Consider the following 14,308-nt stretch of genomic DNA (forward strand, 5'->3'; position numbering starts at 1 on the left):
AAAGAAGGCCATCTTCCAACCAATATCTGCAAACAATCCCCTCCTTGACTTGCTATACCAACTTTTGATAAGTGGTATCCCTAACAGCATTTTCTCTAACTCTGTCCAATATATCTAACTCTACGGTAGAAATGGCAGCCACATATTCCTCAACCATCTTCCTACTCAATGCATCCACAACCTGGTTATGCCAATCAGGCATATGCTTCCGCTCGAAGTTATACTCCTCCAAGAACTCTTGCCATCGAGATTGTCTAGGAGACAACTTTTTCTGCATTTTGAAGTAAGTATTCACCACATTATCTATTAGGACTTGGAACTTAGTCCCCAATAGATAAACCCTCCAGATGAGAAGACAATGTACCACTGCTGTCATTTCTTTTTCATAGGCTAAATAGTTTTTCTCCACAGCATTTAACTTGAGACTTTCAAAGGCAACTGGGTGCCCCTCCTACACCAAAACGCCACTAATAGCTTTGTCCAACGCATCAATATGCACTTCAAAAGGTAATTCAAAATCTGCTAACCGCAACACCAGCTCAATCGACGCCGCAACTTTTAATTTGGCAAGGCCACTTGACACCTCTCACTCCAGTTCCATTTCAGATCATTCTTAAGCAAATCAGTGAGTGGTGCGGTCTTTTTGGAGTAGCCCTCAATAAACTTTCTATAATAGTTGACGAGACCCAAAAAGGAACGCAACTCATTAACATTGTTGGGAGCAGGCCAATCTTGAATGGCATGGACTTTCTTGCTATCCATCTTCACATGGCCTTGGCAAATGATGTGCCCCAAAAATTTGATTTCCCACTTAGCAAATTTACATTTCTCTTTCTTTACATACATTTGGTGTTCCTTCAACCAAGAAAACACCATACAAAGGTGGGACAAGTGATCTTAGAAAGATTCACTATAAATTATAATATCATCAAGATAGACAACGACAAAACGATCAACATAATCAGAAAAGACATCGTTCATTAAGTTACAAAATGTAGCGGACGCATTCGTGAGTCTGAATGGCATTACATGAAATTCATAAGACCCATATCTAATAAAACATGTGATCTTGGACTAATCCCCTTCACCCACTCTGACTTGCCAATACCCGCAGCGCAGATCCAACTTGGTGAAATAAGAGGTCTTGCATAGGCGGTCAAAGAGATCAACCACCAAAGGGACTGGGTATTTGTTCTTGATTGTCACCTTGTTCAAGACACAATAGTCAACACACATCCGCATGGACCTATCTTGCTTCTTTTGGAAGAGCACTGGGGCACCATAAGGGGATTTGGATGGCTGAACCAGTCCAACATCTAACAATTTTGTCAATTGCTTGTGCAACTTTGCTAACTCCATCAGAGACATTTTGTAAGGTGCCTTGGCCAAAGGCTTTGCACCAGGGACCAACTCGATTTTGTGATATGTGACACGTCGAGGCGGCAGAGACTTGGGCAATTCTAGAGGCATCATATCCTCAAATTTGTTCTAGACTGCAACAACTTCATCAAGCACTTCCATCATCACATCAGGCTTGATTTCCACTAAGGTTGCAAGATAAGTCTTAGCCCCTTTCTTCAACCCATTGGGCACTTGGATTGCTGACAGCATCTCTGTTTTCCTTTTCATGCCCTTGCCTTTATCTGGTTTACCACAACTAGGAACAAAGCAAGGTCTGTCATGATTCGAGATAAGCAACCCATCAAGATAAGGCATCAGTGCCACTTTGGCAGTCACAAAGAAGTCATTTCCTAGGATGACATCAAAATCATCCGATGGCACCACCATCAAGTTTATTTGTCCAACCCATTCACCCATTTTAATTTGCACTTTGGAAGTCATTCCATGTACCAGTTGTGCAGCCGAGTTTACGGACTTGATCCAGCTTAGACTTTCGGAAACTTGTAAACCGAGGGACTGCACCATCTTTTCTAAAACGAAGTTGTTAGTGGCTCCAGTGTCCATCATAGCCAGAGCATCTCCACCACCTAACGCTAGTTGAATGTACATCTAACCGGTCAAAGGGGCCTTATCATTATGAATTGCATTTAACAATTGCAAGGGATTTACCCGAGTTAGGCCATCACCATCTATGTCCCCTCCATCGCCTTCTACCACAATAGCATTCAACTTCTCCCGCTTAGGGCAAACTTTTGCCCTGTGGGGTCCATCACATATGAAGCATCCTTTGTTTGACTTTCCACCATCGTTCTATGAATGTGAAGAAGACTTTCCCTTCTGTTTGTACTTGGACTTGTCTTTCCTTTTCTTGAAACCAACCTTCTTTTACCCACTTTTCTCCTTCCCTTTCTTCTTAGATTTGTTGATCTTTGACACAAAATCCTTGCTCAACTTGTAGTCAAGCAACGTATCAGCGGCAGCCATAGTCGTGGCTAAGTCCTTGGCCCCCAGTTGACGCAATTCCAACTATGCCCAACTTTGTAAGCCCAACATGAAGTTAAAGAATTTGTCCTTCTCCGACATGTTCTTGATGTTAAGAATCAACGAACTGAACTCCTTCACATAATCCCGTACAAATCCAGTGTGTTTCAGTCGCTTCAACGCTTCTCTTGCAACCCAAGACGAGTTGCAAGGAAGGAATTGTTCTTTCAATTCCTTCTTTAATAATTCCCATGATTCGATCACTGGACGAGCATAGTCCTCTGTTCGGGTCTGCCACCACAGTTTAGCATCACCAGAATGGTACATGCTAGTGATCTTCACTTTCCCCACACCAGGAACATGAGCAACCTTGAAGTACTACTCCATGTCCCATAAGAAATTTTCAAGTTCTTTGGCATTGCAAGCACCGCCAAATGCCTTAGGATAAGGAACTTTGATCTTGGAATGAGAGGGCTTGCCACTGTTTGAATGCCCACAGATAGCCTTCTTGAGGACAGACAATTCGTCTTCCATGTTCTACAACTTATCCTTCCAAGCATTAGCCATGGCAACCATGTCTTCCGCGACTCCCTTGAACCGATCTACCATGGAGGCCTCAAGGGCAAGGAACCCAAAAGCCATGGCATCCAATCAATCCATCAGCAAACGACTTTCATCAGCAAGCGCCCCCACCAAATTCTCCAACCAAGTCACTCTCTCTTTTAACACATCCATACCAGACACCCTTTATGAGCAACCATGCTTTGATACCAATTGTCACAACACTGTTTTCAGAGTACAAATTTTAGTCTCATGAGGCACTAAGTTCCAACACTTAGTCTCAGCCAATTTCCAACACACACTCACAAAATGAGTTAGAACAAGCAAGAGAGAAGGCAACACAAATTTATAGGAAATTCCCAACCTTTATTGTTTACACCAACAATACAAAGGAATGCTAATGGAAACTCTCACAATTACTTGATTGAATTTTGATTTCCATGGCCATGACTTATATAGGCTTACAATCAGTTACAAAATACAACCAACAATGTAAGGAAAGCATGTCAAGTGGCATGGCAGTTGACACCCCCAGCAACCTAGGGACTTAGGAATAATTCTGTAGCAAACTGCCAGTAACTGTTCTTGATTTCCAACCTTGCCTTGTCTTCGTCCCAACAAAGGTAACTGTTTCTAACAGACATGCATAACTGTTAATAACTTGCCTTGTAGTCTTTCCTATCAAGCCATCCACGAAATTTGTTGTCTTGGCCACCAGACCAAGTCTTGCCCACTAATTGTGATCAACCCCCAAGTATGTTGCAGGCCACATTCAAGTCATATTAATGCCTTGCATCTATGCAATGCTACACATACTTGAGTGCTGCTGCCACACAGCACTTGTCATATTCCCACCTTGCTGTCTTGGCATGCCACCATCATACAGCGGCCTTGGTTAGACAAAGGCGCAAGGTGCTGCTAATGCCAACCATACAGCCTTCAAGTAGAAAGTGCTAACAATTGGCTACTAGTAGGCTTTACCATATGGTAAACACTGTCTAAGTAGCACTTTAGATGGAAGAAAAGGTAAAAAAAGAAAACTACAATCTCTAGTAGACACTCTTACAAGGAGTGAGAGAACCTACATACATGCAGAGTCCGTGTACCCTTGAATTTATGGTTTGATAAGTCTGACTCCTAGATGCATACCCGCACCCAACACTCATACAGGCTGATTGGGATCCCAGCAGTCAAACCACTGTGTTTGTTCCTCACCCTCCTTCCAATCAAATCTATTCTAAGGTGTCCGGGGGCAACGGAAACAAAGGAACCTTGAGTACAGTATTCCGGGTGTAGCAGCAAAAGAAGTTGTACATGAAATGGTACTACGACGAAAGTGCCATTTCTTGGCCATTGGATCAGCAAGGGTGTGGTTCCTTCCGCCGATTGACAGAAATGCCAGCCGGAATTCTATTCAAACAGAATGGTTTCATGATCTTTCATCAATTGGTTATTCCTCTCCTTTCATATCTCTTTTTCCAATTTCGGTCTCGATTAGTTTACAAGATTGAATGGCCAATTCTCCTCCAGACCTTCGATCCATAAGGGAGAGGTAAGAACACTTGTAGGTTTTCTTGTTATCTTGTTACATATGGATAGTTGCACAGTTTTGGTTTTCTTTGTCATGGAATTGAATGACTGATTTACATTCCATAATGATGAAGCTCCCTAAGCCGTCCTTCTGGTGAAGCAGCCCACGCCTCTCTATTATATTATATAAGCAAATCCAATTTCAAAACACGCAAATCAAAGTCAAGCAAAGAATTGTCGGCTCAATATGTGATCGGGGTGAGTGGTGTTTAGATATAGGGGCGACTTCGCCGACTTGGATTGGAAGGAAGTGCTTCGCTTTCCGATCGCCAGCATTGATCCTTTTCTTTTTGTAAGGGGCATCTCTAACCCCCCGCGCTCCTCCTGCTCGTGAGAGAGGAAAGATCTCCAGAGATTCTTATCTCATTCCATTCCAGTGGCTCAACCAATAACCAATGGCAAAAACTAAAAAATCTATGGTTTCCCGATAGAACGCTATTTCGCCCAAGTTGTTGCAGAACTAGAAAAAACAAGCGGTTTTTTCGCACCCAAGTCCATGTAACATAGCCGCTTTCTACTTCTAGTCCTTTTCAATTTTCATATGAAGGTAACATTAAGTCCAAGTGTTTAATTGCTAAGTTTTCAGCTTGCTCCTCCTAAGAGTAATGTGCCAATCAAGCCCATTGCTATGATTGAAAATGAAGACATTGTAGAGGAAGAGTTTGAGAAAACAAAGCTTGATGAATAGGTTATTGAACCCCTTGATCCTAACTCTGATGATGAGGAATTCCAAGATGGGGTGATTGGAATCATTCATCCATTTCTTGCAACTCGTAAGGAAAACATTAAGGAGCCCGAAAAGCTACAGCGTGGAAAAAAATTGCGTACAAGGCTAAAGTGTAAGGATCAAGTCTGCTCATTAGTAATTGATATGGGGAGTTGTACAAATGTTGCATCTAAGGAAGCCATAAATAAATTGGGTTTGAAGGTTTGAAACAAACCCAGAGCCTTATCATGTGGCATGGATAACCAAAACGAAGCTCAAGGTAGATAAACATTGCCCCGTGACATTCAGTATTGACAAATTCAACGAGATGGTAATGTGTGATGTTCTTCCTCTCAAGCTTTGTCATATTTTATAGAGTTGTACATGGATATAGAATCGTGATGTCGTTCATGTTGGGCGTGCTAACACCTATTCTTTCATTGACGGCAAGACAAAGTACACTCTCACTTAGACCAATGATTTGCGCGCTAACAAATTGCAGAAGTCCTTGTTAAATCAGCATATCCCTCCATCAGATGGCATTCATGGGCGTGCTCCTAACTCGCTGAAGTCAAGTTCTTTCAACAGAGGAGAATTGATGGCGCAGCACTTGACTGGTTGGAGTTCAATATCGAATTTGGAAACCTAGGCTAAAACTCATGGGCCCAAAGACTTTTTGGTCCCAAAAATGTATTAGATTCAATTAAAGATATGTTAGTAAGAAATATTAGTAAGAGAGGTTGATTAGGTTTCCAATTCTAATTAGGTTTCTTTTTGGCTTATAAATAGTACAATTTGCATTGTAACATTCAGTTTTTGGTTTAATACTATTGAGAGTTTTTAGGCTGTGGCCATTTTGAGTTCTTCTCCCCTGCTTCTCCTATCTTCTCGTATCTTGTTCTGTAATTTTTGTGGTAAACTCATACAAGCAAAAGCTGCTTTAACAAGTTTTAAACCAAGATATTAATGGGCTACTTAGGCCCATGGGTAAACAGGTAGCTTGACAACAAATAATAAAGATAGTAACCTTTGTACAATCATCACGTTTTTCTACAGCTATTCTATGGATCATTATTTTTTTTTTTTTTTTTTTTTTTTTTTTGGGGGGGGGGGGGGGGGAGATTTGGAATAAAACTATTTGTGAAGTAGGAAAAAGATACTTAGGGCGCATTTGGTATCATTTCCATTTTCTGATTCTTGAAAACAAAAAAATGGAAACTGAAACAAAAAACTTGCTTGGTGAACTATTTCCGAAAGTTGTTTTCGGAATAAGATTTTTTAAAACACCCCATGTTTTAGGAAACACTTTGAAGTTGTATTCTTTATTTCCAAAAACTATTTTTGCACAAAAGTAAATATGATATGAAACCAAAGGATGTTTTCAAAAAATTTCCTCTTTGTTCGAAACACAGAAAACAACAAAAAATGCAAACGGCTATATTCTCATCTCTCAAAAAGTTTACTTGATTGTGGGATTGAATTTTATATTCATATAACTTGTTTCTCATTTTGATAATTGACATAAACAAATATGCACAAGGCACAAGAGAAATATACCTTCTGACTGATTTGAACATGACAAGACAGTGAAACTCCCCTTACGATCTGAAACAACAGCGGTATCAACATCCATAAGAATACAGTCAGCTACCAACCTCTGAACAGGATCACAGTAAAGTTGCTCCAGTTTCCTGGCATCCTGGCATACAAGAAATCAGATTGGATAGGTAGAAGACCATTATTACAACACCATGCCATACTCGTATTAATTCATGCAAAAATATAATTAAAATTACTTCTAATACGAAAAGAATAAGCTGATAGAATGACAATTTACTATACAAGGGTAAGCTCTGCAAAAATAGAAAAAGAAAAAAGCCAACAGGATTCATGAAATCTAATTACCTCATGATAGGTATAGAAAAGGATGCCATCACGGCAATCACCAACAGCAATTCTAGTAAAGTGAGCAGTCAAAGTCATTATCATAAAGCGTGTCTTTCCTACAGCCAATCTTCTCACCCTTTGGGAATTATCATTTGGAAAACCACAAACATAAAACTGAGAAAGGATGAAAAATACATTCTCATAAGAAATGGCAACATAACCACAATAGTAGTCTGGAAACCTTATAAGCAAGCACAAAAGCACTTCGCTACTTACAGCATTACCAGCGGATGCCAAGAAATAACGATCAAGGTAAGGGCAGACAGCAAGTACCATTCCAAGCCATGTGGTCGAATAAGCTAACCGCAGATGCCATGCTTCAGTTTCTTCAAGCTTGATTCCATCACAACTAGTATCATCTGGGCTGCTGCAAAGACTACTGCTTGATAACTGTTCAGCAGCATACCCAACAATTTCACGAAAAGGAGAAGTTCGTTGAGAAGATGAACCAGCCTTTTGACAAAATGTCATAGAAGCACAATCTGAGTTTTGCACATGTTCAAGGCAGAGGACAATCAAACGGCCCCTAGTACTGCTGGAAATGCATTCAGTTAGTATGCATGCACAACATAATATATATTATCATACAAAAGTAAGAGTTTTGAATTACTTCTACAAAAGTGAGGACTTGAATAAAAATAATAGATAGAATTTACATACAATATAACCAATAAGAACTCCTCAAATTTCTTAAGCAACTAATAATATAAATTGTAGCTTCACCAGTAATACATAAGCAGGAAGCTGCCAAGTCACTTTCATGAGCTTTTGAGTCCATAATGTGGGGGTTTACAGTTAAAGCTAAAGTATGACTTACCTTATATAAAAAGGATAGAACAAAAGGAGGAGGCCAAAATATAAATTTTGTGAAGAAGTGTGAGAATTCATCTAGTAAAATGATAGAAATAACAAAACAGAAAAGGCATTAGGTCATAGCGAATGATTACCTTTCAGCTTCACCACTGGGCATCATAACTGCACCAGCAGACAGACTAGTTCCAATCACCAAAACTTGTTCATTTCCAACCCTCACCAACTCCATGGACTTTCCTGTTTCCCCAGGATCAAGTCTAAAAGATGATAAAACTGACCCACTGAGCGGATCTACACAGCATATATCAGATAAATATGAATCACGGCCCAATTCAGTCCTCATTACAAGCAACAACCTACTTTCACTATGATATAAAACCTTCCGAGGTGTTCCTCCGAGATGGAACTTCTGCACATTAAGCCTCTTGGTGTGCACCATTTCCACCTACAGCAGCAGTAACAAAAATCATTCTTGCACAGACTATTAAATAAAGGATACTAGTTTGGAAGCATCACTAATCAAATACAAGAAACAGAACCAACCCATTAATATAGAACCCATTGGTCAAATTCGTAATATTTGCAGCAATCATTTATTGAGAACTACATAATATTATATGTAGTGTATATATAGTGCTAGAAGGAATTTGCACTATGAACATATATAATAACAAACAGGCAGAAAAATATTATGTATATGAATGATATGCTGTAGTGGAACAGAAAAGCCACGGCCAATAGAACAAATGTGAGTGTTGGAATCCCTTGTATATGCTGAATGAAAACGCAATTACGAGAAATAAAATTATATAAAAAAATGCAATGAGATTATTGAACAACATAAGCCACATGGAGCACAAGTGATGCAGAGTATAAGAAACTCAAAGAAAAACCGATAGGAACCATACATAATCATGTTTGCAGTATTGTTAGTATGACACCCCAAAATAATACCATGTATTCAAGTCATATTTGAATGCCCCAAGTCGAACCAGTTGTCTTGTTGCATGAAAAGCCTAAATTGAAGCTTAGAAATGGTATAGTTAGGAGACCTTATACATGAGACTTTCTTTGATGTCAAGAGTTAGAGGGCAATATTCTTCTGAACTTAGATAACAAATATGTGTAACACCCAAGACATTCTTACATGACACGAGCATACGCTGTCCTTGTCTAATTGCGTTGTATTGCATTAGGAGGTTATGACATGAATTGTTTCAACAAAAACTTAGAAAATGCATACTCTAGTTAGAAGACTATTAGAGGTTAACCTCCTTAAGATGTGTTACGAGTTAGGGATGACTTTTAGGTTGAAATGGAGATGCTACATGGTGTTTGTACCCTAGTCAAGGTGCTTAAAGACTTTGAACTAATGTGTTAAATGATTTCATGCTTTGTGTAAAACCTTAACCAGGATTAGCAATAATTAAGTAGGATTAATTAAACTTAGTGAGATTAATTAAATTAATGAAGATTAGAAACTAACCTTGATTAATTAAAACTAAGTTTGATTAACTAAGCTAAAGGGGGAAGATTAGGTAAGTAGGTGAAACACAGAGGTGAAGCACATACCTCCTTTAAAGATTTACACCTCCTACTTGGAGGATAGACATGAACCAAGGAGAGACAAGTGTCTCTCCCAAAAATAAAACAAGAAAAATAGCTAGAGGAGAGAGAGAATATCTGCTGTAGCAAAGTCAAGCTAGAGAGAAGAAGAGAAGGAAGAAAATAAGAATAAGAGAGGAAGAATAAGAAGGGAAAAGAAGAGCCCGATCCTTGACCTAAAATTAATTTTAAACAACAAGAAGTTTAGATTGTCCTCCATATTTCATGTAGATATCCTCAAAACAAATGAAATTCATGTTAGATTTGATTTCAAGTGGGAATTGAATGAAGGAAATCGAGAAAAGATAAAAGAAATCTAGGTTAAGAAGAATTTAGTGGAAATCTATGATTTTGAAAGAAAAAAGCTATACTTTTGTATAAGAAACCACAAGTTTCATGTGATTTTTAGTTCTTTTGTAGGGTAAAAATTCATGTTTTCATGCTTTGGAATGAAGAGAAGTGGTTTTGTAGAAGTTGAAGTTCCGCAGCAGAGCAGGTGGTGGAAGACTGCACGAAACCGCACATGCAGCAGAAAGGCACCACACCTGCAGCACCAGACCCTGCACGTGAGGCACAAGCCTGGAGGAAGGGGGGCCGCACCAACCCGCACATGCAGCACAAGGCCTCCGCACGTGTGGCACTAACTGTGTGGCCCTGTTTCACTTCCTTTTAGTTATTTCGGTGCACCGGGGCTCCATTTGGATACTAGAAACTTGAATTGAACCTAGAAAAGGATTAGAAATGAACCGAAAGATCCATAGTTAAAGGGAAAGGATTGAACTAGGAAGGAAAACTTGAATTGGTCTAAGCAACTTAGCATTTGCATTGACTTGCATAGTATTTCAATAAAAATTGAATTTGTACTTACATAGGTTGCATATCGAGGACTTTCCCATCCCTTGGAGCCATTGGTGAGTAGTATTATTTTAAAGTTATGTTTGAACTCATATTTTGGAAATCAAACTATGCTATGTTTCAGTATACTTTGAAATGCTTCATTATGAATGGATATCATATATTCATGTATCAAATGTATAAAGATGGCCTCCTCGGATTGGTCCTAGCTACTAGGGGACCCCAAGCGTGCTAGTAGCATGATGATAGAGATCTCACTTGCCACCTGCAGATGGGTTGTCTAATCGTTACCCGGGCCGGTTAGTCCCTCGTCTTGTCTTGCTCCATTGGATGTACATTGCTATCATGTTTTGAAATGCAAGCTCTTGATAATGAAATAACTCGCTTTGATTAAAGTCCTTGATGAGATATGACATGACTTGCTTAAAGCTCTTGAGAAGACATGACTGATTTTGTTAAAACTTTTGAAAAGATATGTTTTGAATTACCTAAAGCTCTTGTTTCAATAAATTATTGTTTTGGGAAAGCTATTGATGTCTCATTCATCTTTACCACTTTGTTAGAGTACTATTCAATAGGCTTAGTTTCTATAAAACCGTTTCTTGTTTGTGATGTGAACTCCAGTTATATTTATAATTTAATTTTATACTGAAAGTAGAATTTATTGGTGCAATATGACCTAACCATATCGAGTTTAAGACCATATACCAATCAAAAAATTCCTCCAATGTTTAGTCTATTTTTTATTTTCTATGCCAAAAGAAAAGGAAGAAAAGCATAATAAAAAATAAAACTAAAAAACAGAGGAAAAGAAGAAGAAAAAATCTACAATCAAATTTTAAAATGAGTTATAAGAAAAACGTTTTTTAATAAGTAAAAGAGATAGCAAGGTGAGCTGGGGAACAAACTAGAAGGGGTGTGTCCCATCTCCCGTACACAGCATATGCCAGAAAAATAAAATGAAAGGAAAATAACAAAGGAAAAAAAAAATGGAGTCCAAAAAAAAGGGTTTGTCCCATGACATCAAAAGGGAAAATGAAATGATATGAGGAGTAATAAAAATTATTATAAAAAAAACAAAACAAAACAAAGAATCAAGTTCTTACTAAATTGAGAAGGCTTCAATGGAAGGGCAATCCCTTCCAATCACCCAATAGAAGAAAACATCCACAAACACACTTTCAGTTAGTGAAGCAGAGCTTCCACACCTTTGCCCAAATGCGCCACATAAAACGTAGGACTGACATAACATGACTTCTGCTTCCTCTTTTGAATCCTTACTGCTCTCCAACAGAGAAGGAAAGCAGCCACAAATCAAGGAAAAACTCAAAACATTCGAAGCAATATCAAAAGAAAATGCAACACCTCTCTAGACTCTAACCACTACATGGTGGATGCAAGGTGATTAACCAACTCCCCCACCTCCTAATACACGCAACACCAATTAGTAATAAAATATCCCTGCACAAGTTATCAAGAACCTCCCATGAAAAAGGAGCCTTGCATTCCAAATTATTTTCCGAGGAACCCAAGGAGGAAGGTTTGCAGATGAAAGGTTTTGAATATAAAAAAAATAAGAAAAATTGAAAAAAAGAAATTCACCTTGTATAACACAACATAAACTCCAACTGTAAAAAAACATCTGCAAGAATATGTACCACGTCCAAAAACATATGTTTTCCACTTAAAACCTGAAGTAGTAACTGACAAAATAAATGGACGGAATATTGTCCTACAAACGTACAAGTCACAGGGCACTTGCTGATGTTAAATGTGGACAACAAAAGTCATAGTTAATAAGTAATCCCCCCCCCCCCCCCCCCCCAATATGACTAATGAGCATAGTAACCAGACAATAGTAGAGGTGTAGCACCAGAAAAGACGATGCAGAAACTAGGTGATGGGAATCGAGAAGGCATTGGATGACAATAAATTGAAGAATATACAAAAATTAGTTTAATTATAATCTAATAGGATTTTATTTCATTATCAGTAGTTTCCAATTCCTAAGTTTACTATTTCTGGGTTCCTAATTAAATAGTGCTTATGCCCATATATATGGCTTTTACGTAATAGTTTGGGAGACTAGACTTGATACGAATATTGATTATTGTGATTTGAGATATCATTTTGGAATTGTGATTCTTACTTTATTCTTCTTCTATTTTCTTGATTTTTTGGTGCTACATCACTAGATTTCTGAAGAATTCCCGATCAAAATTCACTCATCAAAGCAGAAGTGTTTTCCATACACAATAACTATATATATGTATGTATGTATTCCACAACCTATAAGGAAATTCAAATAAAAAACTAAATCCTAATAAAAATACAAACAAAATCCTAATAAAACTAAATCTCCTAAAATTGCTAGTCTTCCAATTGATGCCTCTTGTTCCTAACACACATCTTCATGACTCCCTTTCCTTGATCCCCATCAATTCTCCCCGGCCAAGAAGAACTCTACTCTAAAGAGTAATGACTAAGATAATGCTCCGTAAGTGTTGGATCAAGACAATGAAACTCATCCTCTATGTTGGAGACAAGATTATATTGTCAAAGATACCAAAAGATATGAAAGACATCAAAATATATGGAGATCCCGTGATTTGTCCTTATTACGATTTTTTGTCTTTATTTATTTCGATTCCTTACCTGAAGGGATTCAATGTATCCCCCACTCTATATATATGGTGTATCATATAAACAAGAGTATTAAGTTGAGTGAATGAAAAATGTAGCTCACAAGGCTTTGCGTGTGTGGATGTAGTCCATATTAGTTTAACCACATTAAACCTTTGTATTTTTTCTTTTCTCTTTTCTATCCCTATTATCTCTCCGTATTCAACCTTACTGCCTTAATACAAAATTCAACTTGGTAATAGAGCCTACCAAATCCTAGACATGTTTCTCTACGGAGTGCTTTCTCACTCTACATTTTTTTTTTTTCCCTCAAGGTGTTTTTCCTTCCTCCTTGTGTTGACCACTAGTTTGCTGATATGGTAAGCAAGCTGTCATTTTTACTTGTTTCGGGGCTACCGGTGTGTTCGGTAGCATTCTTTGTGGGGCGCTTTTTTTCGGCCTTTCTTTTTGTGGTGATTTGTTGTTGTTTCGGCCTTGTTAGTTTCTCTCTCTTGCTTGGTTTCTCTTGCTGCCATCATGATTGATTCCATGCACATTTCTCTGTTGCAAGACATTGATTCCTTGCCTATGTTCTTTGAAGTTGTCATTGAAGGGAGTGACTATAATTGTTATCTTTCGGCAACTTCATTGTAGTTGTTTGTAATGAATATCGTATTTTCGAGTTCAAGTTGGACACTTCACTTCAACCATTCTGTGTTCCAACTTGAGGAGGAGTGTTGGAGATAATATTATATTGTCAAAGATATCAGAAGATATGCAAGATATCAAAATATATCAAGATCCCATGATTTGTCCTTATTATGATTTTTTGTATCTTTGACTTATTTCAATTCCTTACTTGAAGTGATTTCATTGTATCACCCACTCTATATATATGGTGTATCATGTAAACAAGAGAGAATGAAAAATGTAGCCCATAGGGCTTTGTGTGTGTCGATGTAGGTCAATATTGGTTGAACCATGTTAACCCTTTGTGTTCTTTCTTTTCTCTTTTCTGTCTCTAATATCTCTCCATATTTAACCTTATTGCCTTATTACAAAATTCAACTCTGTAATTGATGTATCATCTGTGATTCTGAATGTTTTTATAACCCAGCAATTTAGTGATCTTCCTCCCATGATCGACGACTGAAACCCTAGGCTTCTTGCAATATGTAGCAACAGTAATGATTGTTTGAAGACTAGGGTTCCTGCGATACAGCAATT

At 38.2% G+C, this 14,308-nt stretch overlaps 1 protein-coding gene across 5 annotated transcripts in view; it reads right to left on the reverse strand.

Annotated features, from left to right (window-relative positions):
• Window positions 1-14,308, reverse strand: part of LOC114259356 (uncharacterized) — an 87,485-nt gene that overhangs the window by 52,663 nt on the left and 20,514 nt on the right. For 3 of the 5 annotated variants that reach the window (XM_082912717.1, XM_028199396.2, XM_082912718.1), the window contains 4 exons: window positions 8,134-8,444; window positions 7,403-7,721; window positions 7,145-7,300; window positions 6,797-6,938 (listed from right to left, as the gene is read on the reverse strand). In XM_082912717.1, the coding sequence (XP_082768843.1) occupies window positions 6,797-6,938; window positions 7,145-7,300; window positions 7,403-7,721; window positions 8,134-8,444 (928 nt within the window). The remainder of the gene's footprint in view (window positions 1-6,796; window positions 6,939-7,144; window positions 7,301-7,402; window positions 7,722-8,133; window positions 8,445-14,308) is intronic. The other 2 variants (XM_028199413.2, XM_082912716.1) reach the window with 1 other exon arrangement.

The sequence above is a fragment of the Camellia sinensis genome, unplaced genomic scaffold (assembly GCF_055761805.1).
Source record: "Camellia sinensis isolate YWXY unplaced genomic scaffold, ASM5576180v1 Unanchor4, whole genome shotgun sequence".
Taxonomy (NCBI): Eukaryota; Viridiplantae; Streptophyta; class Magnoliopsida; order Ericales; family Theaceae; genus Camellia; species Camellia sinensis.